Source organism: Pelodiscus sinensis, chromosome 28 (assembly GCF_049634645.1).
Source record: "Pelodiscus sinensis isolate JC-2024 chromosome 28, ASM4963464v1, whole genome shotgun sequence".
NCBI classification, from domain to species: Eukaryota; Metazoa; Chordata; order Testudines; family Trionychidae; genus Pelodiscus; species Pelodiscus sinensis.
Window position 1 is genome coordinate 5377217 of NC_134738.1, and position 26520 is coordinate 5403736.

The following is a 26520-nucleotide window of genomic DNA, read 5'->3' on the forward strand; positions in this document are numbered from 1 at the left end:
CTCGGGCCCCTTTCCCCAGCTCTGCTGGCAGGGCCGCTGGCCAGGCCTCTCTGTTGCCCTCTGCCTCTGGGGCAGCCGAGCCGGCGTGTGGCCCCGTGTCTGGACCAGCCGCAATCTTCCCCAGGCCCTTACTGCCAAGGTGGCTCGTGCCCGGCTCTCCTGGGGAGGACAGATGCTGAATCGCAGCCCAACCCTGTGGCCACTAGCCAGTCCCTACGTGACAAGAGGCGCCTGTGCTGGCTGCAGGTTCCTGGCCTTTTTTCACATGCTGCTCCTGCCCCCCCGCTCTCTGGTGCAGGAGCTGACAGAGACCCCGCACTGCCAGCGCGCACGGTCAGTGTGAAACGCCAAGACGCAGGGCTGAGGAGGAAGATGCCCCAAGCAGGGGAACCGTGTTAAATGGAACAACAGAAACTGCCCCGGCCTATCTGCATCTTTAGCTGCTTCCCATTAAATGTCTGATCCCCCAAGAGCCTAAATCACTTATGAAAGCAGGATGCAGGCTCCTAAATCACCTAGTGTCCAATGCTTGGCAGGGAGGCTGAACCAGCACAAGCCAAGGTGGGAATTTAAAGCGATGCTCTTCCTTACTTTGGGGCGGCTTGTGGGATTTAGTGCCCAGTGACTGGGAGCATGCGGGGTTACAGGAATCGGCCCGCCAGCTCTCGGGTCCGCATCCGTCCAAACAGCTGCTCTAGACGGAGGCGTGCAGCAACCTGGCTCTGGCAGCCTGTGTCTTAGTGTACAGCACTAACCGTCGCCGCTGGGCGCCTGGCAAAGTGCTGCAGGGAGGTCAGTGCCATCAGCCTGTTTTAAAGATGGGGAAACTGAGGCTCAGGCAGGGACTTGCCCGAGGTCACCCTGCAGGTCAGCAGCAGAACTGTGGCTCAAACCCAAGTCTTGGGTCCCAGTTGAGTGCTCCATCCACTAGGTCACACTGCCTCAGAATAGTGCCCTCAAGCCCTTTTGAAACCAGTGTAACCAACGTGGGGACAGCAGGGAAAGGGCACGGGGGGGGGGGGGGGGAGAGATTATAGCACAACAGGCTGGCGGGGGGGGGGGGGAGATTATAGCACAACAGGCTGGCGGGGGGGGGCAGGAATGCCTGGCTTAAGCACAGGACGGGCAGTTCTAACGCTGACTGCCACCACCCCTGGTCAGCTGGAACGCATCCTGCCCAAGGGGTTCCACGCCCAGGGATCCCAGGCACAAATACCAAGGAGAGGCCAGGCAGGAGGGCCGGCCAGACACACAGCGGCTGGGGGGGTAGCCACCCTCGGACTGCCCTCCTGAGGGAGCCCCACCCTCGAGCTGCATCCTGCAGGCAGGCCATGGAACAGGGAGGGAGGGGGTTACGTGCCTGGGGTTTCACACAGCTGTCAGCTCCCTGACTCTCAGCTTAGCCACAGTGACCCGCTTCCCCTTGTCTCCCACCATCAGCTGCTGCCGTGCTGCTTCCCCTCCGGCCAAGTGTGAACCGGAGGCTGCAGGGAGCTACAACACCTTGGCCTGACAGTTTCCATCACAGCCAGCCCTCCCCCATTGCCCCCCCTCGCGTGGGAGCACTCTTCTCTGCTGCAGAGAGCCAGGGCTGGCAGCTGAGAGAGGTGGGGGGTAAGCCCAGCCCCCCAAGTCTCATGGGTTTCAAATAGGAGGCTGGTGGCCCTGCTGGCTCCTTAGGAAAATAGGAGGGGAGGGGAGGGGAGGACTCTGGGAAAAGGGGCCATGTCTGGCGCAGAAGAAGAGGGTATGGCCCAGCTGAGGGGGGCCGTGGAACAGCCCTGGCAGCTTCTCTGCCCCCGGACAGGGAGCCTTCCCTCCTGCCTTGCCCCCCCAGCAGGGCAGCACACGGGGCCGCAGCTGGAGAGGACAGGAGGCGGCCAACAGAACCAAGGGGACTTCAGAAGCAATAAGGCCAGGCCAGTGGAATAAAAAACAGGCCCCAGCTCCTTTAATGCCCACGCAGAAGCAGGACTGGCCCAAGGAGAGAGGCCTCGCTAGTCTCTGTGGCCAGGCCGGGCCTGCTCAGTGTCCAGCCAGCTGGGCTGGGACCTCGGGACAGACCAGGGTCCCTGGAGAGCTTTCCGGACAGACAGCTGCTAGCGACAGGCAGGACCGGCTTCCTCTGCCCAGCAAACAGGCCAAGGCCTGCTGGGGTCCGTGTGCTGCCAGAGAGCAGCTGGCAGGCTCTGGGTGATTCCCCGTCCCCGCAGAGCCCGGCAGAGGATCCGGTGGGCACAGGCTGCGCATCGCACCAGGCAGCAGGGAACGCGCCATCCAGCTGGGAGCGACACCTCCCCAAACGGTCCTCGCTCTCGTCTCATGCCCCCTGCTGGTTGGTCTCGTCATCGTCCCGCCTCTTCCAGATCTGCCAAGAGAAAGGAAGCCAGTCACTCTAGGGTTCACTCCCCCCCTCGACCGTGCTCAGGACGGCAGCCAGGAGCCAGACTCTGACTAACACGGACTCGCAGTGATCTCGGGCAAGGCCCTTCTGTTCCTCAGTTTCCCCATCTGTAATGTGGGGATACCCCCTACTTACCAGAGAACCCCCCCTGCACCCGTGCAGTAGCATTTAACTTCAGCAAGGGGAACCACACAGAAAGGAGGAAGCTCGTTAGACAGAAATGAAAAGAAACAGGCATAAGGGTGAAATGTCTGAATCAAGACAATGTAAAAGCATCATATTTGAGGTTCAAACTAATCGTGTACCCCAAAGTGAAATCAACAAGAGCACCGAAACGCTGCCCCTGGCGCTGAACAGCAGAGAGGCAAAAAGCGCCCTTTAAAAACTGGAATGAAATGACTCAAACGATGCCAAGAGAAATGGAAAAGACTAAAAGCGAGTGAGCTAAGAGCAAACAAGCCCCCGATCCCTCCGAAGCAGGAAGCCTGCCCGACAGCCAGCAGGGTTGGAGGCTGAGACTCGAGGAAGACAAGGCCACTGTGGGGAAGCTAAATGAATCTGTGGCACCCATCTCTACTGCAGAGGGTGTGGGGGAGACCTGTCACGAGTGGTTCTTAGGAGACACGGCTGAGGAGCTGTCCAAGAGGTGCCAGTACGGGAGGGTTTCACCGAACGGACAGGCGAAGAGTCCCCAGATCTCACCGAGATGCGGAGGACTCAAATACGAAATTACAGAGCTGCCAACCGTGCCGTGTGCCTTAGTGCTCAATCCAGCCCCTGGGCCAGAGCGCTGGAGGGCAGCTAACACTGGGGGGCGTTTTTAAAAAAGCTCCAGAAGTGACCTGGCCATGGCAACCCAGTCAGCCTGGTTTCAGTGCCAGGCAGATGCTCCGACTGCGAGAAACACGCTAGGCTGGGAAGGCCGATGTTACTGGCGTGGGATGCAGGTCGCTGGTCCAGGTCACTGTTGCAACTGCTGTTCTACATCTGCACCAACTCCTGCAGCAAATGGGCCACATGAGGTGTCTTCAGAAAGCTGCCGAGTCACCGATTCTGTGGATGCTGTTTGTGGGCATGTATCGTTCTGGTACTTGGAGAAATGACCATTCGCCTGGTGTCTATTTCCACGGCTAGCTCCTGGAGTTACCACAGAGCAGCCAGCCACCATGGCCAGGAAGGGCTGCTCAGGCTGCTGGGCCCAGCAAGGAGCTTTCCACGAGCAACGGGGCCCAGGAAAGCTTCTGTCTGGGAGGTGGGCCCTGGCCCCCGCAAGCTCACAAGACTCCATAGATTTGTGTTCGTCTCAGGACTGACTCAGTTTTTTAAAGTGACAGATGAAGACAGCTCCCCCCGGGTGCAGAAAAGAGCGAGGCACGCCCATGAGCGACAGGCCCATCAACAGCCACTAGCTCAGGGTGTCCGTAAGCCTTGGACAGCCAGACGCTGGGAATGGGTCACTGCCCTGTTCTCGTCATTCCCTCTGGGACACAGGCCGACAGCCCGCAAGCTAGCGCACCGCTAGGCAGGCTGGGGGTCTTGGTGGTCACTGGGCCCGCGGACAGACTAGACTGAAGCACAAGCCGGGCTTCTGGAGAAGTGGAGGCAATCCGAATGGTAGGAGTTTCCTTACGGCTCTTTAGGTGTGAACCTGCAAAGAGATGGTTCCGGTGTGTTTCTAAGCCCATTGATTCAAAGAGCCATGGCAATACTGACGTGGCCAAGGCTGGGTGTAAGAGCTTCATTGCTGCCACCGCTCTTGGGCGCTGGCAGCAAACGGTCTGGGAACAGCTTCATGAACAGTTACCTTGTGCTGACGAATGCAGCCAGCGGCCTGTGTGCACGCAGGAAGGAGGTGGATCCTGTTCCATCAATGAACATGGATTTCCAGGGACCCTGTCTGACCTGGCTGTCTGGGCAGTCCCCAGAGCTGGGGTGCTGTAAGGATCCTGTATGTTTGGCTGCTGGGGAACTAGGAAGGGACTGGAGAAGCTCTTCTGTTGCTGACTTGCTGGATCTCAGTGTTAGGTCTATCGTCTGCCCCACTCTACAGTTTGCCCTGACTGAGCAGTCTCAGTGTGGCCCCGCACTCCCCTCTGGAGCACCTGGCATTGGCCAGTATTGGAGACAAGGTGCTGGGCTGGATGGACCCTCAGTCTGACCTGAGCCTGCGGAGCCCGGAACTGAACCAGGCGCTCGAACCGCAGGCTAGTGACCTGATCACTGGGCAGCCCTGCCACCCTCGGAGCAGCACAGATGAGCAGCACTAGGATACAGGCTGCACCTCCTGGGACCGCCCCCCCATGCTTTATGAAACTGATTTATGGACACACACGTGTCACTCACAGGTGCTTTGGACAAAATACCGCATGTCACCTGTCAATCTGCACGCCTGTCCGCTGGGTCTGCATAGCTCATTGGGGGGCACGTACCATTCTCGAATGCACTCAGAAATATGGGGCAGGGAATGTTGATGGTTTTAAATGTGCACATGAAGCCATCCAGGGTGTTTCCCTCGAAGTCTGGGTGATCACCTGTAAAAGCCCCTTTGGCTGGCCTTAGGATTTCATGCCACCTCTCTACCTGGTAGGCTCTGGTCAGGTAATTTTCCAAGGAAGGGTGGAATGTAGAGACCAAGAATTTCCGCCTAAAAAGGAGGCGATTTAAGATGCAAAGTTTTCAGGCTTTTGTCTGTAGCTGGCAGGTCACTCCCAAGAAAATGAACCAGAGACCCCAGGGGGCAAAGACCTGCCCTGGAGCTGACATAGGAACAGTTTTAGGGGGAGTCTGTGCTGAGCTTTCAGAGTGAGAACCAGCGACCTGGTTTCTGTGATTTTCAATTTGTAATCTACTTTGCTCTGCCTGCTCTCACTCGCAACCAGTTAAATCCCATGGCTTGCGCTTCACAAACTCACTATTTACTACCAGCTGTTACCTGGGGGGCACCCTCTTTCATTGTTAAAGGGGGCTCACCTGAGTGGGGTTCAGATCCCCTTTGGGGGTGGGCTTCCTGGAAGCTGGGCCTGAAACTGCCTTCTCCTCAGACCTGAAGAGGTTCACTGTCTGTATTGGGGGGCGGTGACCTCAGCTCTGCCGTGGCTGGGGGTGACCGGGAGATCTGGCCCAGCAGGACAGGATGGTGAGAAGCCCCAGAGGCGGGTATCGGAATCTCGGTCCAAGGGATCATCTGTGACCACCCCCTTTCCCCTCCGTTACTGCTCCCTGCCTCAGGACACACAGGAGGCCTCTCTGTGGCCAGTGACTGAAATGTTTATCACCCATCACATATCCCACTTGTGAACAGAGCCCATGGTTCCAGCCCCACCCCTGAGCAGAGCCGGATCTCTGCCTCGGGCAGGCTGCGCTGGAGGCCCAGAGTGGCAGCCACTAGCACTTGTGGGAACATGTCACACTCAACCCATAATCACACCCTCACCCGACACCTCCCAGAGATGAGGAATGACTCAGCACACCAAGCCCTCCTCCGCTCGCAGGGACCACCACTTCCTTTCCCAGGGCTGGGAGACAGCCTGGGCTGAGGAGAGTGTGCTAAGCCGGCTGCAGCACAAGCAAGTGTTCTTGAAATAGCTCTGCCATGGTGCGCAGACAGCCAGGCAATGCGCCATGGCCCCGCGCTGCCAGCTGGGAGCCCTGGGCAGGTCCCTCGGGCGCAGAACGAGCCCCGCGCAGGGGACCAGGCAGCGCACTCACCTGGATATAGGCTTCCGAGAGCGTTATCATCTGGGGCAGGATATCGGTCACCTGCAGGTCCTGCAGCTCGTACCACTTGCCTGTGCCCTGCCAGGGGGAGGAGGAAGGGGCAGGCGTTACTGTGGGCCGGTCCTGACACACCCTGTCTGGCCGTGCCATGGCAACGGCAAAGCATGCACCAGGCTCGTCCCCAGCGATCACCCCGTGGGCACAAGGTAACGAGGCCCCACGGCTGGCGCTCTGCGTGGCCAACACGTGGGCAGGGGGAGCGCCCCTGAAGGGCTATTCAGGGAGCAGAGCTTCTGGGGCAAGCCCCACGCGCTGCCTCAGCTGCTGGGCAGGCTGGAGCGCCAAGAGGGAGGCCAACTGGCTCCCCGCTACAGCAGCCGCGAGGGCAGCGAGCTAGCGGGACCCATTCTCTGCCCGGGGGAACGGCCCGCGGTGGGAGCGGTCGCCCCCAGGGAGTTCCGCACGCCGCTCCCACGCTGCTGGGGAACACCGAGCCCCGCCTGGCGGGCACCCACGTGATGCAGCACGTGGATCCGGTAGGAGCCCTCGGCAGGTTTCCCGTCGTGCACGATGTTGGCGATAAGGTCGTAGGTGGTGTTCTTGTGCACGGCCTGCACTTCCTCCGACAGGTACTCCCGCAGATCCACGTTCCTGCAGCAGGGAGAGCAGCACTGAGAGGCGGGCCCGCGCGCTGCGTGCCAACGACCCCGGGCCGGCGCTCCCTCGCCAGCGGAGAGAGCGGCCCCCACATGCCCCGGCTGTCGCTACGCAGGGCTGGAGCAGCCAGCAAGCAGGACGCGCTCTGGCCCAGACCAGCCTGCACAGGGCACTTCACCACTCGAGTGAAAAGACCGGACCAGGGAGTCGCTAAATGCCACAGCCCCGCTAGTCATGACCAGACGTGCCGTGCCCCCGCCCAGCACCCATTCCAACTGGGAGTCCCGCCCTAAAGTATAGATGAAGCCATCTCCATGCTGACACACAACACGCTGCCCCCCAAGCACCTCGCCCACAGGCCAGCCACCCACAACCCCGTGGAGGCAGGGAAGGCTCATCCCCATTTCCAGATGGGGAAACTGAGGCAGAGCAGGGAAGGGACATGCCCAGGGCCACGCATGGAGCTTATGGCAGAGCCAGTTACTGAGCTGCGGAGTCCCAGGGAGGCGCTTCAGCCTCCAGCCCGTCCTTCCATCACCCAGCTGCCTGGTATCAGCACACGCCTGCCCGGTCTGCACACAGGGCGCTTGGCCAGGCTGTGTGTCCCCAAGTTCCGGCCAAACGGGCCCAGCGCAGCAGGGAGCAGCCGGCCAATAAAGCCCAGCAGCGTGCGATCTGCAGGACACCCAGAGGGAGCTGCAGCCGGGGCCGGGCGGCACCTACGTGATGGGGAAGTTGACAATGGTCGGGTTCTTCTCCACAAAGAAGTTGTTCTTGGTGAACCTCTTGATGCAGAAGATGAGGTAGGGAGGCAGCTTGGTCAGCTGGAAGCGCTTGAGGAAATTCTCCTTGTAGGTTTTATACTCCTGGGGCAAGGACAGAGACAGCCCTCAGCAGCCAGGGCACAGGCACCCCACAGGGAGGAGAGCACACAGTGCCGCCCCCCTGCCCTGCCTCCCACCCCGCCAGCATCCCTGGCCCCGTCCCCTACCCCACTGGGACCCACAGCCTCCACCTCCATGGCACCCCCCCAGCATACCCCCACGCTCTGCCAGCACTGCCCCCCTGCCTCACCACCCCCCAATCCCGCCCAACCCCCCTGCCACCCACAGCGCCGCACTGGGTCTGCCAGGCGCCTTCGCGGATTTGTTGCTGTCTCAAACACATGCAGCCAACAGAGCAGGCGAGTCCAACAGGGACGGGCGCCCCCCCGGGGCAGGAGGGCTGCAGATCAGGCGAGTCCAATAGGGACGGGCGCCCCCCGGGGCAGGAGGGCTGCAGATCAGGCGAGTCCAACAGGGACGGGCGCCCCCCGGGGCAGGAGGGCTGCGGAGCAGGCGAGTCCAACAGGGGCGGGCGCCCCCCGGGGCAGGAGGGCTGCAGAGCAGGCGAGTCCAACAGGGACGGGCGCCCCCCCGGGGCAGGAGGGCTGCGGAGCAGGCAAGTCCAACAGGGGCGGGCGCCCCCTGGGGCAGGAGGGCTGCAGAGCAGGCAAGTCCAACAGGGACTGGCGCCCCCCGGGGCAGGAGGGCTGCAGAGCAGGCGAGTCCAACAGGGACGGGCGCCCCCTGGGGCAGGAGGGCTGCAGAGCAGGCGAGTCCAACAGGGACTGGCGCCCCCCGGGGCAGGAGGGCTGCAGAGCAGGCGAGTCCAACAGGGACGGGCGCCCCCCGGGGCAGGAGGGCTGCAGAGCAGGCGAGTCCAACAGGGACTGGCGCCTCCCGGGGCAGGAGGGCTGCAGAGCATGCAAGTCCAACAGGGACTGGCGCCCCCTGGGGCAGGAGGGCTGCAGAGCAGGCGAGTCCAACAGGGACGGGCGCCCCCCGGGGCAGGAGGGCTGCAGAGCAGGCGAGTCCAACAGGGACTGGCGCCCCCTGGGGCAGGAGGGCTGCAGAGCAGGCGAGTCCAACAGGGACGGGCGCCCCCCGGGGCAGGAGGGCTGCAGAGCAGGCGAGTCCAACAGGGACTGGCGCCCCCTGGGGCAGGAGGGCTGCAGAGCAGGCGAGTCCAACAGGGACTGGCGCCCCCTGGGGCAGGAGGGCTGCAGAGCAGGCGAGTCCAACAGGGACGGGCGCCCCCCGGGGCAGGAGGGCTGCAGAGCAGGCGAGTCCAACAGGGACGGGCGCCCCCCGGGGCAGGAGGGCTGCAGAGCAGGCGAGTCCAACAGGGACGGGCGCCCCCCGGGGCAGGAGGGCTGCAGAGCAGGCGAGTCCAACAGGGACGGGCGACCCCCGGGGCAGGAGGGCTGCAGAGCAAGTGAGCTGGGAGGGGCAGAGTTACCTTCTCTGTGATGCCATTGAACTTGGCCAGGATGTTGAAGAGCGGCACCTGGGGGATGATCAGCTGCTCCTTCTCGTCCTTGTACAGTGGGGCCGTGGGGAGGTCCAGGGTCAGGTACATGAAGGTGGATTCCACCATTGTCTCCTGGTACTCATCATTGTGCAGCAACTGCTCCTTCTCCTCGGCTGGCTGAGGGAGGTGGGACACAGGCACTGGGCTTAGCCCAGCGGAGCCCCACAGGACAGATGTTTGGGGAGATGGAGCCCAGAGTGAGCATGTCGTGAGCTGCCCCCAGCTAGTGCAAGTTTTCTCTAAGGCTGCGCTGCCATCCCAGCCCTGCTGCTACGCTGCACCCCAATACCCGGGCCCTGACCCGGCAGGACTTTCCTTGATGCATGAGGGCCTTGGCAAGGGGGAGCTTTGGAAGCGAACCAATTTCCACAGAATAACTCCAGTTCTGACCCCTCACTCGCAGCAGGGGAGGGGCTAGGACATCATGCACCACCAGCCCCATCACTAAATCCGGCCTGCTGCACAGCATCAAGTGTTCACCTCACGGCAGCCAGCTCCACGGGGGGGCTGCAGCCTTGCCGTTACCGCTACCTCCCCAGTGTAAGGAGCCCCATGATCTGAGATGGAGACACCAGAAATCGCAGCCCTGAGTTAACCTGCACAGGCACCACTGAGGGCAGCGATGGCTCATGGTCTCTTCCAATGGCTCAAATTCAAGGGACATGGTGTCTCAGGAGGGCCTGCGCGCTCTCGCTCTAGCAGCCCAGTAGTGACTCCGGCAGGCTACACAGCTTGCTCTGAAGCAGGGAGCTACAGCCACAGCGGCAGTCTGGGCTTGTGGCCCAACAGTTCCTGAGGCGTCGCTCTGTCGTACGAGCAGTCTCCATCATGGCTTCTCAGGGCATGCGTGGTCACAACCGCGGGTGACGTCTTCTGGCTGAAACCTCCCAGCTTGCAGCAGTAAACCTGCCTCTGGGTCGTCTACTTCGACCGCAAGCTTGTAAGGGGCAAGGACTGTTACTACGCGCCTGAGCAGTGCCCAGCGGAGAACCACTGCAAGGACATACCACTGCGGATGTAAAATCCCATTTCATCAGTGAACCACTTAACCAGGATCCAGGGGGTGGGGGTGTCGCTCTAGCCCAGCCAGGCCGCGGGTTAAGTGGTTACAGGTAAGCATCACCCGGCAGGCAGAACGCTTACCAGTTACATCCCACACCTGTACTGGAGAAGTGGGAAAGTTCCCTGTGCTGTTAAGGAAGGAAAGTGCCTCCTGCCCCTTTCAATGCAACACACTGCAGTGTGGCTACCTTAGAAGAGCTGCGTTAAGTTTTGGCACCATCTAGTGGCAACACTAACCCGACCCAAACAACTCCAAGAGAATCCTACGGCCGACACGGGGCCGTCTGCGTGCTCCCCAAGATGCACACAAACGAGGGGACGCGGGCAGGCTCTTCCTGTCTGGCCACGGCACTCTTACTGACGGAGAAGCAGGACTCTCAGAAACCATCCTCAGACCACTCCCCACACAACGGGCCAGCTGTCTCCCGGCACTCTGCAGCATTAATCACTTCCCGCAGCACCCCACGGATGTCGCCTCCCAAAGGCCACATCAGGGCCTGCCTCCAACATCTACAATTCCTGCCACCAATGCTCCCGTAGCAGCCACACTGTGCGCAAACCCCACAGGAACCCCCTGCGCCCAGAATGCCAACTGCTTCACAGGCCACCTTGATCCAGACCTTCTAGACAAATGTCCCACAAAGCCAATGAGATTCCCGATCCACCCTGATGAGATTTTCATCTTCGGGACAGGCGACCTAACCCCACTCAAAATCCCACCAACGCCACGACAACCCCCAGTGGCCAGCTATCTCAGGAAAGCTCCCAGCATCAGTGTCTACAGCGTGGCCTTACACACAGCTATGTACAAGAGCGCCACGTTTCTCTTCACTGACCACTCTCCTGGCCTTCCAACAACCCCCCCACCACCGAAACCAGCTCCCCACACACAGCAGCACCAGGCTCTGTGACTACATGCAAAACCAGCAGACGCAGTACCAGTGCTAGGGTCAGTGCTCCCCACAGCCCCCCCTTTCCAGAGCCACAGGTCCTACATGTGCCTGGCACAGCATGTGGCATCTCATCCCACGCACAAAATGCCGCAACAGCAACTGTGGGAACCAGTGAGCGAGTGAGCTCCCAGCGTACTCCCCCGACAAGTGACAGAAGACCAACGTGCCATCCCCCGTGGGCACACACGGTTCACACAGCAACAGGTGATCTCTGTCCCCTCCCCAAGGCACCTGCATGGCCCCTTCAAAGGCAGCCTGGCAGAGAACTTTGCCAGACACTACAAACCAGGGACTACAGAGCCCTACGGCGGACAACGGCCTGTCTCTCCCTCACCCCCCCTGTCTCTCTCGTGTCTCTAAGCAGCTTCCGCCCCCTGTGCACGAACTGGGGGGGCATGAAGACAGGGGGCAGGCGTGGCAGGTCTGCCCTGACCCCGCATTACAATTGCCTTGGCTGTCCCGTCAGGAAGACTCCCTACTTCTTTCTCTGGCTCCGCGAAGGGCAGCGCAGGCACGTGGAGAACAGACGTCGGGGCGGTGATCTGCCTTCACCGTGGCTCCTCCAAGTGCCTGTGCAGCCACCACTAGAATTTCCCACAGCAGTGACACCCAGTAACAGGCTCGCTGGATGTGCATGTGCAGCACTGCCCCCGCCCCCAATGCAACCCACAGGATCTGCTGATCCAGGCCCTTCCATGTGTAAAGGATGGGTACAAACCCCGGGGCGGGACTCACCAGGTCAGGGTGTGGAAGCTTTTTGGTGAAGATCCGCATGGAGCCCTGGAACACGTCAGTCACAATGGCTGTGGAAATACACACCCAGAGCAAGGAATCGTTACCAGTGGCCAAGAGCAGCTCTGGTCTGGAAGCCCCTGGGAAGCCGGGCAGTGCTAATTCCCAAGTCAGGAAGCTCCTGCGAGTGACACGTCCAGAGGAGCGTGGGAAACGAGCGAGAGCCACACAGAGAACAGACTGTGGACGTGGCTGAGGGTCTCTTGCTGTGCCTGGCACATGGCACTGGCCAAAAAAGGAAGAGAATATGGAGAGAGCATGGGGCTGCCAGACAGCGGCTGCTCTGCTGAAATCAGCAGGGCTCCAGGGCCTGCAGCTGGATCTGCACAGGCAGGAGGTGGCTTAACCAGGGGGAAGAGCTCAGTAGCTCCATCTGAAGTGGGAGGACTCCTGGCCTGGAGAGACAAGGCCAAAGGCCGAGCTGAAGACGCCTGCACTCCGGTCGGCTGGCACGGCAGGTGCGTGTTGCATACAAAGTCCAGAAGAAAAAAAGAGGCCTAGAAATCCCACTCTGACCACAGGCGAGATTTGTCCTGCCTGGGTCAGTTACTTTAAAGTTGTCTTATTTCTGAAAGCCTGGCTCCTGGTGGATGCTTTAAATATTCCAGCTGACTTGGGCTACGTGGCAGGCGCCTGCTCCTGGGACCCGGCGGCTGCTGTCTGAAACACGCACGGGGCGGCTCACAGCACTCACCTGCCTCTGAAACAAACCAAGTGTCTTCGGGTGGGATTTGGGGGGGTGAGCCTTGGCTGAGGGGCTGATTTTTGTTTTCTCATTTTTAGCAAGCAAACGGAAATTGCTCCCTGGGTAGAGAACCCAAAGCAGCACGTGCCAGGCTGAACAGGCCCAGAAACCCCCGTTTTCCCAACTTACTCTTTTTCTTCTTCTTCGTCCCACCAAGAGCCGAGTGCAGGGCATTGAGAAACCAGGAGAGGAAGTCAACGCCATCGCCTAAAGACAAGGAGACATTGAGGAAAACAGGTCAAAGCAACAAAGCCATAGAGAAACCACAACGGAGAGTTTATACGGAGCCCGTTACCCGGCCCCATATGATGGCAATTGCAATTAAAAGTTTAAGTCTTGACCAGTTTGACTTTGTACTGCTGCTCTATAAGGCACCTCGTGCACCGTGTCCGCTGCCCAATATTATCCCACTGCTAAGAACAAGAGAATGGCCAGACTGGGTCAGACCAAAGGGCCATCCAGTCCAGTGTCCTCTCTGCCCACAGTGGTCAGTGCCAGGTGCCCCAGAGACAGTGAACAGAGCAGGGAATCCTCAAGCGATCCCCCCCGTCATCCATTCCCAGCCCGACAGAGGCCAGGGACACCATTCCTACACATGCTGGCTAATAAGTGTTGATGGACCAAACCTCCATGAATGTATCTAGTTCTTTTTTGAACCCTGTTAAAGTCCTAGTCTTCACAACATACTCCGGCAAGGAGTTCCACAGGTTGACTGTGCACTGCGTGGAGAAAAACTTTTTGTTGGTTTTAAACCTGCTACCTATTAATTTTATTTGGTGGCCCCTAATTCTTATGTTATGGGAACAAGTAAATAACTTTTCCTTATTCACCTTCTCCACACCAGTCATGATTTTACAGACCTCTATCATATCCCCCCTTTGTCTCCTCTTCTTTAAGCTGAAAAGTCCCAATCTTTTTAATTGCTCTTCATATGGGACCAATTCCAAACCCCTCAGCATTTTTGTTGCCTTTTTCTGAACCTTTTCCAATGCCAAGTCTTTAAGAGCCCGATCCTGTTCCATTTAAGTTCATGGCACATCCCTGCACCGATTTAAACGGGAGCATAATCAAGCCCACATTTTCTTTCAATTCCCTCACAGCGCAGTGTTAACAATCATAGGGCAAAAAACAGCTTGGCGCTACTGCTACCTCTACATGAGACCAGTTCCAGCCATCTCGGAGAGCAAGTTTACAGCACAACATGAACTCAAGGTATGTCAATGCAGAGCCACCATGGTAATTAAATACCAGTGTGGGGCACTGGCGTGTCTCCTACTGCCAGCCCAGCATGGCAGGACTCCAGGCTTTGAGCTGGAACAGTCAGATGTAAGGAACACAGCATCTACAGACGCTGCACTGACCTAACTGTAGCAGCCTACGGTCTATGCCTCTTGGAGAGGTGGGAAGTCACCCTTGGGGGCAGGAGCACACTGTAGGTCAATGTGAACTGGTTTAAGTCAAGTGTAGGTCAGGCATGGATAAATTCCTTTTGTCCTCTGCAAGTGAGAAAAGCCAAGAATTCAGGCTCGCAAGGGGCAGACCAGTCGGGGTGGACCGGCTTCGGGTGGCAGAATGGGGAGAGATGCTACCCAGAGTCACTACATCAGGCTACAAACACCTGACTAGCAATGCGAAGTAACTTAAAAAAAAAAACTGGTCTGGTAACACTTTATAGAGGAACAAAACATGTAGATGGTATCATGAGCTTTTGTGGGAACAGCCCACTTCTTCAGATGACCGGAGTTTTGAGTTTAGGAGGTGCAGACCCAAAGTAAATAGAGGAGAAGGGGGAAGGGAAAAAAAGGAAAGGGGGGGGGCGGGAAACAAGGAGCAGAGGTTATGAAAAAAATCAAAGGTAAAAACAGGAAGGCAGAATAGGCAATCAGTAAGTACCTGAAGATTGGATAGTTAAAACGAAGCAGATAAGGATCAGAAGTGTGCATGCGGAAATAACAGACTTCCTGAATCGGCAGGGCTTCACAAACAGCGGCAAAATCTACTTGCCAGCCCTGCACTGCGCATGCGCGAGACCCACATTGCGCATGTGCGCACCGCCAGTGAACGGGGCGACCGGCTGAAATCTACTTGCCACGGGCGAGTAGAAACAGCGATTTGTTGAGCCCTGTGAATCGGAGAGAAGTTGCTCATCACAAGCAGCTGCTAAATATAAGCTAAATAATGAAATGCCCAACATGCTGAGAGCAGACAACTCTTGTATTAAGGTTTCATGACAGCTGAAGTTAAACTACCGTACCGTTGCGACATACTGGGAAACATCAATCCAAGTCAGGGTCACACCTTTCAATCTAAGGGGGGTTTTCCAAATGGCATCCTTGACTTTTTTTAAATCTCATTTGTAACTAGGCAGTAATTTCTCAGCCATTAGTGAAAGTGTAGCAAGGTGGATCACAAAATCTGAAAAAAATATGAAGTGTTTGGCAAAACAGTTGTCTTGTCATGGTACAGAATTAACAGCCTTAGTCATGTGATACCTAAGGCTAATCCAGTTCTATTACCACATTTACTTTAGCAAACCTGTTTCCTGGCTTCTGCAACATCATGCAGAGCTAGTGATCGAGTTTGCGATAATCATCAAGTGATCCATTCCATCATGATCCATTTCATGGCTAAGGACACCATTCCTGCCCAGCCTACCTAAGGGCCACTGATGGACCAATCCTCCATGAATTTATCTAGTGTTTTTTTTAACCCTGTTAAAGTCCTGGTCTTCATAACATCCTCCTGCAAGGAGTTCCACAGGTTGACTACATTGTGTGAAGAAATACTTTTTATTTTAAACCTACTACCTATTCATTTAATTTGGTAAGCCCTAGTTCTTATGTTAGAGGACCAAGTAAATAACTTTTCCTTATTCACTTTCTCCACACCTGTCATGATTTTATAAACCTCTATCATATCCCCCCTTGGTCTCCTCTTTTCTAAGCTGCAAAATCCTGGTCTTTTTAATCTCTCTTCATATGGCAGCCGCTCCAACTCAATCATTTTTGTTGCCCTTTTCTGAACTTTTTCCAATGTTAAGATGTCTTTGAGATGAGGTGACCATGTCTGCACGCAGTATTCAAGATGTTGGTATATCATGGATTTATACAGAGGCAATAAGATAGTGTCTGTTTTTGTCCCTTTTTAATGGTTCCCAACATTGTTTTTTGACGGCCGCTGCACACTGAATGAGAGAACTATCCACAGTGACTTCCAGATCATTCTGAGTGGTAACAGCTAATTCAGCCCCCACCATTTTGTACGTCTAGTTGGGATGATGTTTTCTAATATGCAGTCACTCTGCATTTATCAACATTAAAATTCATTTGCCATTTTGTTGCCCAGTTACCTAGTTTTGTGAGATCCTGTTGAAGCTCTTCAGAGTCTGCTCTGGTGTTAACTATCTTGAGCAGTTTTGTATCATCTGCAAATGTTGCCGCCTCTCTGTTTAGCCCTTTCTCCAGATAAATATGTTGAACAGGATTAGTTCCACTACTGACCCCTGTGGGACACCATTAGTTACCTCTCTCCAGTCTGAAAACTGACTGTTTATTCCTACCCTTTGGTTCCTGTCTTTTAACCAGTTATCAGTCCATGAAAGGACTTTCCCTCTTATCCCATGACAACTTACTTTACTTAAGAGCCTTTGGTGAGGGACCTTGTCAAAGGCCTTCTGGAAATCTAAGTACACTGTATCCACTGGATCTCTCTTGTCCACATGCTTGATGAAGCCTTCAAAGAACTCTAGTAGATTAGTAAGACATCATTTCCCTTTAGAGAACCATGTTGACTTTTCCCTCCAAAATTACATTCGTTCAACTCCTGTCCCCATCACCCCTCCTTTACTTACGCTACATCAATGACGTCTTTATCATTTGCACCCATGGCCAAAAAACACTGGCCGAATTCCACCGAGATTTTAACAACCTGCATCCCACCATCAATCTCAGCCTAGACCATGCAGCACAAGTCACTGATGGCAAAATCAGTACCACTCTCTACAGGAAGCCCACTAACTGCTATGCCTATTTACATGCCTCCAGCTTCCATCCAGGACGGACCATACGATCCATCATCTGTAGCCAAGCCCTTCGACACAACCGCATCTGCTCCAATCCCACTGACAGAGACCGGAAACTTTAAGATCTCTACCAAGCATTCGTAAAACTCAATTACCCACTGGGGAAAGTTAAAAAACAGATTGAAAAGGCCAGATGAATACCCAGAAACCAGCTACTCCTAGATAGGCCCAAGGAAATCAACAATAGGACACCACTTGTCATCACCTATAGCCCCCAGCTCAAACCCTTCCAATAACCTACAACCTATACTGGAATGCTACACTCCGAGAGGCTCTGGGTGACAAACCTATACTCTCCTATAGACAACCACCTAACCTCAGGAAGATTCTTACTAACAACCACAGGACATACCACATTAAAACTAACCCTGGAACTTTCCTTTGCAACAAACCCCATTGCCAGCTTTGTCCACATATTTACTCTGGAGACACCATCACTGGACTTAACCGTGTCAGTTATATGATTAAGGGCTCATATTCCTGTATGTCCACCAATGCGATATATGCCACCCTGTGCCAGCAATGTCCCTCTGCGATGTATATTGGACAAACTGGTCAGTCACTTCACCAGAGAATCAATTCTCACAAATCAGACATCAGACATCTCCATACAGAAAACCTGTTAGCCAACATTTTAATCAAGCTGGCCATTCCCTTAAAGACCTGAAAACATGCGCCTTACTTCAAAGAGACTTTAACACCAGATTACAGAGAGAGACTTCAGAACTTTTATTTATACTAAAATTCGACACGCTGGGAATGGACCTTAATTTAGATGGTAATTACCTTCCACATTACTAAGACAGCCTCCTCACCTTTTGATATTCATAGTACTCAAGATTAGCTACTTAATTGACTCTGACAATAAGCAATTTCCTGCTTCCTTGTCTGGTCCTCATTCCCTCGCCCCCACCTTCTGTAGCTGATTTTTTATCGTATAATTTGTTTACTTCTTCATTGTATCCCTTTTGTTATATAACAGTCATGCCAATTCACTTTCAGAGTATGATCTGAAGAAGCGGGTCTGCCCCACGAAAGCTCATCACCTAATAAACCATCTTGTTAGTCTTTAACGTGCTACATGACTGCTTTTTTTGTTTTATCATGATCAGACTAACCTGGCTACCTCTCTGTTACTTTTCTTCTATGTGTCTGCCAATTCTGTTCTTTATTATAGTTTCAACTAATTTGCCTGGTACTGATGTTAAACTTACCTGTCTGTAGTTGCCGGGAACGCCTCTAGAGCCCGTTTAAATATTGGTGTCACATTAGCTATCTTCCAGTCATTGGGTACAGAAGCTGATTTAAAGGACAGCTTATAAATCACAGTTTCTACTTCCGCAATTTCCCACGGACGTTCTTTCAGAACTCTCGGGTGGATGCCACCTGGTCCTGGGGACTTGTTACTGTTTAGTTTAAAGGAGGTCTTGGAACAAATTGATGACCCCTCAGTCCGGGACAATTCTTCAGATTTGTCACCTAAAAAGAATGGCTCAGGTTTGGGGATCTCCCTGACACCCTCAGCAGTGAAAACTGACGCAAAGATTTCATTTAGTTTCTCTGCAATGACCTTATTGCCCTTTAGCATTGCAATTGTCCAAGGGCCCCACTGGTTGCTTAGCAGCTTCCTGCTTCTACTGGACTTTAAAACATTTTGCTATTACTTTTTGAGGTTTTGGCTAATTGTTCTTCAAATTCCCTTTTGGCTTTTCTTATTGTATTTTTACACTTCATTTGACAGAGTTTATGCTCCTTTCTATTTTCCTCACTCGGATTTAACTTCCACTTTTAAAATTATGCCTTTTTATCTCTCCCTGCTTCTTTTACTTGGTTGTTAAACAATGGGGGCACTTTTTTGGTTCTCTTAATGTATTTTTTAATTTGGGGTATACGTTCAAGTTGAACCTCTATTATGGTGTCTTTGAAAAATGTCCATGCAGCTTGCAGGGATTTTACTTTTGGCATTATATCTTTTAATTTCTGTTTAACTAACCTCCTCATTTGTTGTGTAGTTCCCCTTTCTGAAATTAAATACCAGTGCTGGGCTGCTGAGGTGTTTTTTCCACCTCGGGGATATTCAATTTTTATTATATTATGGTCACTATTTCTAAGCAGTCCAGCTATATTCACCTATTGGACCAGATTCCATGCTCCATTTAGGACTACATCAAAAACTGCCTCTCCTCTTGTGGGTTCCAGAACCAGCTGCTCCAAGAAACAGCCATTCCTGGTGTCAAGAGACTTTCTCTCTGCATCACATACCCAGTCAATATAGAGACAGTTGAAATCTCCCATTGAGTTTTTTATAGCTCTCTAATCTCCATTAGCATTTCATAGTGACTATCACTATCCTGGTCAGCCATACACCCCTACTGCTACATTCATATTATCAGAGCATGCAATTACTGTCCATAAAGACTCTAAGGAACAGTTTGGTTCATTTAAGATTTTTTCTTCAGTGTTTTATCATGCTTCCCTGTCTGTCTGTAGCCACCTCCTGTCTCCTTCCTCACACTCATTTGTAAGGTCTTTGTGGGCAGGGTTCATCACTTTGCTCTGTCCGTACTACACTTCAGATGACCGGTCCAGGGCTTAGATCCTAGTGCAGTACATGTATGTACCCTGGGGCTGTGGGCATCACAGAGGGGGCTGCTCAGCGTTCGGGTGGCACTGAATGTTAATTTCCTGCTCAGGATAGACTCACATTAGAATCCAAGCGAAGGAAATCCAAAGAGAAAATCCAAATGTAATGTAAAGCCCATTGCTTCACAGACCTTGCGGGCTAGGAACAAATGTTTTATACCTGGCAGGAAGAGCAACCTGAAAGTGGTAAAAAGCCTTTTTCATCCCTAGAGCTGTGGAAGAAATGAGCTCTCTAGTCCATCATAGGTCCACTGATCTAGTACTATTTTGATCCCAGCCCGGGGACAAACACAGCCCAACCAGGACCTCAGCTTCTCCATTGGCAGTGTCATGCTGCAGATAATACACAAAGCTGCAAACCACTGCTCTAGGCTGGAGGAGAAGGGCCTGCTAAAGATCTCCCCATGGTCTCACCTTGCTTGGTAATCTGGAAGGTTTTCTTGCTGCAAAGGACTACGGCCTGCAGCATTTCATGGGGAGAGACATGAGCCTTGAAATTACGGGGGTTCCACAGCTTCCTCATCAGCTCTCCAAACCTCTGCACGAGCAGGAACATGATGTCCCCTGGCGGGCGCTTGATGTTCTTGTAGTTCTCCTCCTCCAGGAAGTAGTTCCGCAGAGGTGGGACGTTAGACAGGGCCTGGGCACAGACATCGAGAGGTCAGTGGCAAAGAGCTCACTCAGCCCCGCAAGCCCCTCAGCAGCAGGCCCAGAACTCTCCCAACCAAAAGCACTCAGCCTCCAGCCTCGTCTGATTCCAAGCAAATGAGGACTGAGTAAGTGGGAGCCAGCAAACTGACTGTGGAAACATGGAGAGGATTTCCTTTCATACTCCTGATATTCCCCCCACAGGACACGAGGGTAAGGGGTAGAGAAAATCTGCAGATTCAAATTCTCATGCAAGACAATGTAACAGTCTGGCTCTACAGACAGGGATCTAGATTCACCTTTGGAGAATACACACAGATAACAGGATGCTGCTGATCTTTTCGGCCATATTTTGTTTCAGGAATAATGTATCATTTCCAGCATCTGTGATCATACAGCAACGTTAAAAGGGAAGAAACCTCCCCCAGCAATTATTCTCAAAAGCATGGCACCATGCCAGTGGCCACACTGGCAAAACACACTTCCACTCAGCCACGGTAGTGGCCCACATTAAGTTTGCTCTGCGTGTGGGAACTCCCTGGCAATTACTAAATGAAGGTTTTAAATCTCATCAGATTTTGGCCAACCTGGAGAAAGAGCCCAACTGCCCTGCAATGGAGCAAGCTGCAGTCACTCCTCTTGACCACAGACACTACAAATCCCACCGTGCAATGAGTAGTCCACCTTGAGCCAAGAAACACGGCCATATCACTTGGCTCGTCCTGAAGGAGGGTGGGGTCTGAGATGTAGAGCGCCCAGGGGGTGGGGGTGCACACAGTTTGCCTCTCTTTACGGGTCTCCCCACAGAGAGCATGACGACAGCTACTGTACCTGGAGCACCGCATTGGCATAGTCATTGGCCTTGATGTTGTTCAGCCCCACAATGCCAGGCAGGTAGGTGGTGCCATCGTACGCCCGAGACAGTTTGGCTTGCTTGTCCAGATTAGCAATTTGCTGCTTGGTGAAAGTGGGCTTCAACACGTACTGGAAGAGAAAGGCAACGCTGGAAGTCATTGCTGGAATGAAGAGCAGCGATGGCAACCCAGGCTGCTGAGTGGGCTGCATGAGGGGCCTCCTTTCTCACAGTGGGCCACAAGGACAGGGTAGCTCTGCTAACTGCACCTGGAGTTTGCGGGGGGCGCCGACTGGACCACAGCGGCAATCTGAATGCCAAGGGAGCGCACGACTCTCACAGTCAAAGCTGCGTGTAATCAGCGCGCACCCCATGGCACGCGCCCTGGCTGCAAGTCAGCATCGCTTCAGTAATACTAGTAGGAAAAAACTGTGCAATCGGCCACCCGTGGAATCATGGGCAACCAAATGTCTGGCAGGCCACACACAGAACCCCAAAGGGCCATATGCGGCCCTCGGGCCTCAGGCTGAAAGCGTTTTTACATCAGCTTGTGGACCTGACTGTCAGTACCACGTTCCAGGCCAGATTCGCTGCGTGGAAAGCTCATTCCAACTAGCACATCCCTCAAACGCTGCTCACACTTCAAAGTGATCAGAATTAAGAGTCTGAAACAAGGTTTTTGAGGTATGACCAACAGAAGAGAGTTTCCTATTTTTTTCTACATGTCACTGGAACTAGCTTTTAAGCAAAGTACCCCCCAGCACATTCACAACGCCAACACTGGGGCACCCACAGCCATAGGGAAACGGATGATGGGGTGGGAAGACAGATTCCATTGGCTTTCACTGGCCAAGCAAGGGAAATGCAAAACTAGAGTGAGAAAGTATGTATTTTTAAGATTCAGTGTGAGGATGCAAGCTCTTCCCTGTAACTGAAGTAAAGGTCTCTGGGCTCCAAGCATCCGGAGGACATCACTAGTGCCTGGCATGAAAAGACACGTACCCAACACTGAAAAGCTCTTGCTACATCCCCTGTATGGCACAGGGACTCGTGCGGTTCATCAGTATCTCCATACAAGAAAGTCTAAATAAATGATGACTTCCCTTTTCAAGATGTCCCACCAGGCCTCCCTGCAGTGAGTTACAGGAACAATTCCACCAGCTCTTCTGGTCTGAGCAAGTCTGCCCTGACCCCCGGAGAGCAACGGGCCAGTGTGTGTCTGGACTGCATGGCACAACCAGCAGCCGGTCATGCCAGTACAAACCATGCTGTCCCCTGGAAAAGCACATTCATACGCTCTGCAGTGATACGGGAGGGAGCCACCCTGCCCCCCAGCCACACCCCACTGACCGTGATGTCCTCCAGCGAGGAGTCGATGATCTCGTAGTTATCTGGCAGACAGTAGAACTTGAGGGTGTGGAGGTTCAGAAAGACGTGGTGGCTGAACTGCACGCTGTGAATGTAAGCGTGTGACTTCAGCCCTCGGCCTGTGGAAGGGGCAAGACAGGCAGGTCAGGGACAGGGAGTGCAGCGGAGACTAGGCTACCGGCGCTTCTATTGCACTGCCACGACCGTGGAGGGCTGGCCAGAGCAGGGGCTGGCTTTGTCCTTCTCTGGAAACTGCATGAATTATTGAGACACAAATGCTGTCTTCTGGGCTGCAGGAGCTGTTTCAATGTTATCTCCGCTCCAGAGATGCAGCATACTTCACTGCTAGCGACACCTCCCTCCATTCATCCCCGCCCCAGAGAGGCTGGCCGGGCTCTAGAGAAAGCTTGCTCAGCCCCTTGGAGGCAGGAACAAATAGACAAGTTCAAAGCAACAGGAGGTGCCAGAGGATGGTGGGAAAACTGTTACATTACATCATGGGGATGGTGAGGTGCTTTACGGAGCAAGGCAAGCTGCAATCCAAGGGAGAATCTCAGCTACTTCCATGCCCCACTTGCATTGCTATTCAGAAGGAATAAGCTAGAATTCTCTGAGCATCTAACACAGCAGAGAACAGTCCTTGAGGGGGAAATGGAATTATTTTTGGGGGAGGGGTTGGTACATTGATGGAAGATGAATCTTCAAACATCTCAGAGGTAGCTTTCCACAATCCAGGCTGGGATTTAGCTACAAGAACCCCGGGATCCAGTCGCAGGATTTCTACTACTATTAAAATGGGAGACCTGTCACTTCCCACTGATCATTAGTTTCTAACATTCAGTTATTTACCATGCTACTTTCTTTTGAACCCCACATGGTGTCACTAAAACGAAATAAGACACAGGCCCTGTTGATTGCAAGGGGACTTTGCAAAGAAGGAACCACAGAACAGCAGGGGCATGAGCTAAGCACACGTTCAGATGAGCAATACATCCACGCCAGTCACGCACATTTGCTATAACCCTTGCACAAGCCACAGTAATGGCTAAGAAAAGGTTCTTTGATATTCTGACAATAATTTGAATGGAAAATAGCTTTAGAAATTCAGGGCCCACAGGAAAAGGCAAATTCTCACTTAAGATAAATTGAATGTCCTTCTAAGTGCCCCCCAAGTGTTCAGAGCCCAGTTCAGTGCTTCTGCTGCTGCAGAGGCAGGTCTACGGGAATGCACTCACCCTGGAAGTACTTCCCACACACCAGACAAGCATAGACATTTATATGCGAGAGCGAGATGGAGCACAGCTTCTCAAAGTCAAAGTCCAGAACGCTCCTGAAATGGCAGGTTAATAGCGAGTTAGCAGAACGACCATGAAACAGACAAGCTAATATTGCCTACGGAAGTAGGGTCTAGACTCTATGACCTGGAACAGGGGCAGCAACCCTTCTGAAGCAGCGTGCCAAGATTTAACCCTCTTGCCCTGGGCCACGCCACTCTCCTGGGAGGGGAGGAGGGGCTCTCTCCACCATGCACCCTGCTTGGTCTCCTGCCCAGGGCTCCGCTCCAGCTTTTCTTGTGATGCTTTCATGGTTTCATTTTTTTTTTCCACAACGTTTAATATTAAACATAAAAAAGGTAAACATAAAAAGAGAAACCCAAAATATACACCCTACATCCGTTTGTCACTTATAAAGCAACTAAAACAATAAAATTATCATTAAAATAAAAATTTTAAAATAATTATAAGTATTCCTATGAAATGCAAAAAATAATACTTCTTACTTAAAATCTTTTAAAAGCTTAGAAAAGGCCACCAGCTGGGCAGTTTAAAAACAAAAGCCAACCTAGCACGTGCACATGCACATCAACATAAACCAATAAAGCCCAACTATTAAACTCCTATTCAAAACAGGGATGTGAATGGTTAACATCACCCTTAATGGGTGATGCTTGCTACTTACGGTCAATGGGCTGTTCCAGCTCTCTGGGGGGCTCTGGCATGCCACAGGAAGGAAGGCTCCACCCTGGCAGGATCAACCCCCACCCTGGCAGTGGCCAAAGGGGCTGTCACTGTCTGACACGTGCCCTCTGGCTCTGGCCCCGGCCAGGCCACCAGAGCAGCTGCCGCCCAACATGTGACCGCCATACATGTAGGGTGGAGGGAGCGGAGCTTCCGCTGCATGCCATAAGTGCAGTAGGTTGCCAACCCCTGACCTAGAAGGTCCCCGCCAGTCCTACCTTCTCATAAACCTGACAGAGTCCATGAGAACCAAGGTCAACAGAAAACTGATCAGGGCTGATCCATGCCACAGTGCTGGCAGGCTATACCTCAAATATGAGGGATCCCCTTTCCCCATTTCTGGGCTCTCACAGGAACTAAGATCCCACATCAATTTAAAAATCAGAACTGCAGCTCAACCCATCCAGCATCCCTTGCTATTCCAGTCCTGCCCCTCCGGCTGGCATTGCTCGACCTTTGCAGCTGCAGCTCCCTCCAGCCCTGTAGCACCAGCTGAGACTGCTAATCCAGAGAACGCTTGGGGTTCTTCGTGGGTACCAGCCACTCTCACAGACACGGACGTATTAGGACCCTGTGCTTTGTCTCTGCTGACCTGTTAATAGTGTCCAGGTACGGGCAGTGTCTGCTGCGCCGGTCCTCGGGGTCGAATCGGCCGTACCTCACTGGAACAAACACACACACACCACATGGATAAGCATCAACTGCCCGGCCGAGGAATTAGCCGTTTGCCTGAAGTTGTGCCTGCGTGAAAGCAATGCAGTCCCTGGCTCACCTGGCCCAGCTCCAGCCCCCCCCCAACTACAGACCAGGACCCCCCCGCCCCGCCCCCAGCCTCCCCCCAACTACAGACCAGGACCCCCCCGCCCCGCCCCCAGCCTCCTCCCCAACTACAGACCAGGACCCCCCCGCCCCGCCCCCAGCCTCCTCCCCAACTACAGACCAGGACCCCCCCGCCCCGCCCCCAGCCTCCTCCCCAACTACAGACCAGGGCCCCCCCCGCCCCGCCCCGCCCCCCCAACTACAGACCAGGGCCCCCCCCGCCCCGCCCCCAGCCCCCCCCAACTACAGACCAGGAGCCCCCCCGCCCCGCCCCGCCCCCACCTGGCGGTTCCGGCTCCGGCTCCTCCTCGGCCTCGCGCTCCCGCTTGACCCGGGGCGGCCCGTCCTCGGGCTCGCGCTTGACCCGGACCCGCTCGGGCTCCGCCTCGCGCTTCGCTCGGGACGAGCTGCGCGACCCCGCGGACTCCCGCTTGCTGCGGCCCGAGGCCGAGCTCCGCGTGGACGCGCGGGCCTCCCGCTCCCGCTCCCGCTTCGCCCGGCTGGACATCCCGGGCCGCGACCCAACCGGCACTGCGCACGCGCGGCCGCACACGCATGCGCGCGCACCGCCCAGTGGCGCATGTGCATTGAGAGGCGCGTGCGCACAGACGACCAGAGGAAGGCGCGAGGATCAATTTGGCGCCTGCGCAGTCCTATCGTCAGACGCTACCCGCCCCTTTCCGCATGCGCGTTGGTTGCTCTCCGACCAGCGTTTGCGAGATGGGCCGACCGCCGCCATTCCCGGAGTTAGCATTTAAAGAGACAGTCCCCCTTGATAGCGCGCTCATTGGCGCTGGGAGCTGTGCGGCCTGGCTCTGCTCCGGGGGGGGGGGGGGCTGCGGTCTGCGGTGCTGCGCCTCGCCCTGCCCTGGGTCCGATCCCTGCAGCCCGCCCGGCCCCGCAAGCCCCAGCTCCCGGAGTCCCGTGATGGAGCAGTTGCTGCGAGCTGGGTTCCCGGCCCTGGGGGGCTCCCACCAGCAGCAGCTGGGCCACCCGGACACGTGTCTGCGCCTCCCCTGCCTGGTCCCTCAAATCGGCTTCGGGGACCCTGCGACTTTCCCAATACCCAGAGCCTCTGACCCAGGCCTTGTCTACACCAGAGAACTAAACCGGTTTAACTGCTTCCAGCAGGGGCGTAAAAAACTCCCCGGCTACGTCTACACTGGTATGATTTTCCGGAAATGCTTTTAACGGAAAAGTTTTCCGTTAAAAGCATTTTCGGAAAAGCACGTCTAGATTGGCAGAATGCTTTTGCGGAAAAGAGTCTGTGGCCAATCTAGACGCGCCATTTTCGCAATCGGGGCTTTTTTTGCGGAAAATAAATCTGAGCTGTCTACACTGGCCCTTTTGCGCAAAAGCTTTTCGGAACAAGACTTTTGCCCGAACGGGAGCAGCATAGTATTTCCGC

The 26520-nt window shown here is 54.6% G+C and overlaps 1 protein-coding gene and 1 non-coding gene across 3 annotated transcripts; both read right to left on the reverse strand.

Annotated features, from left to right (window-relative positions):
- Window positions 1–1924: 1924 nt before the first annotated feature.
- On the reverse strand, window positions 1925–25834 carry USP39 (ubiquitin specific peptidase 39). 2 transcript variants are annotated; one of them, XM_075910781.1, is made up of 13 exons: window positions 25395–25827; window positions 24886–24955; window positions 23511–23605; window positions 22258–22394; window positions 20886–21038; window positions 19821–20046; window positions 12812–12889; window positions 11881–11948; window positions 9059–9247; window positions 7502–7644; window positions 6637–6772; window positions 6113–6199; window positions 1925–2368 (listed from the first exon to the last, which is right to left on the reverse strand). In XM_075910781.1, exons 1-13 carry the CDS (start codon window positions 25618–25620, stop codon window positions 2321–2323), a joined length of 1656 nt encoding a protein of 551 aa, XP_075766896.1. In that variant the 5' UTR covers window positions 25621–25827; the 3' UTR covers window positions 1925–2320. The 2 variants fall into 2 exon arrangements, with proteins under 2 accessions (XP_075766896.1, XP_075766897.1); XM_075910782.1 differs by having other exon boundaries at window positions 2290–4052; window positions 25395–25834.
- On the reverse strand, window positions 15133–15268 carry LOC112547059 (small nucleolar RNA SNORA66). The gene has a single exon (XR_003090805.2). It is a non-coding gene; the product is annotated as a small nucleolar RNA SNORA66 (small nucleolar RNA).
- Window positions 25835–26520: the final 686 nt, after the last annotated feature.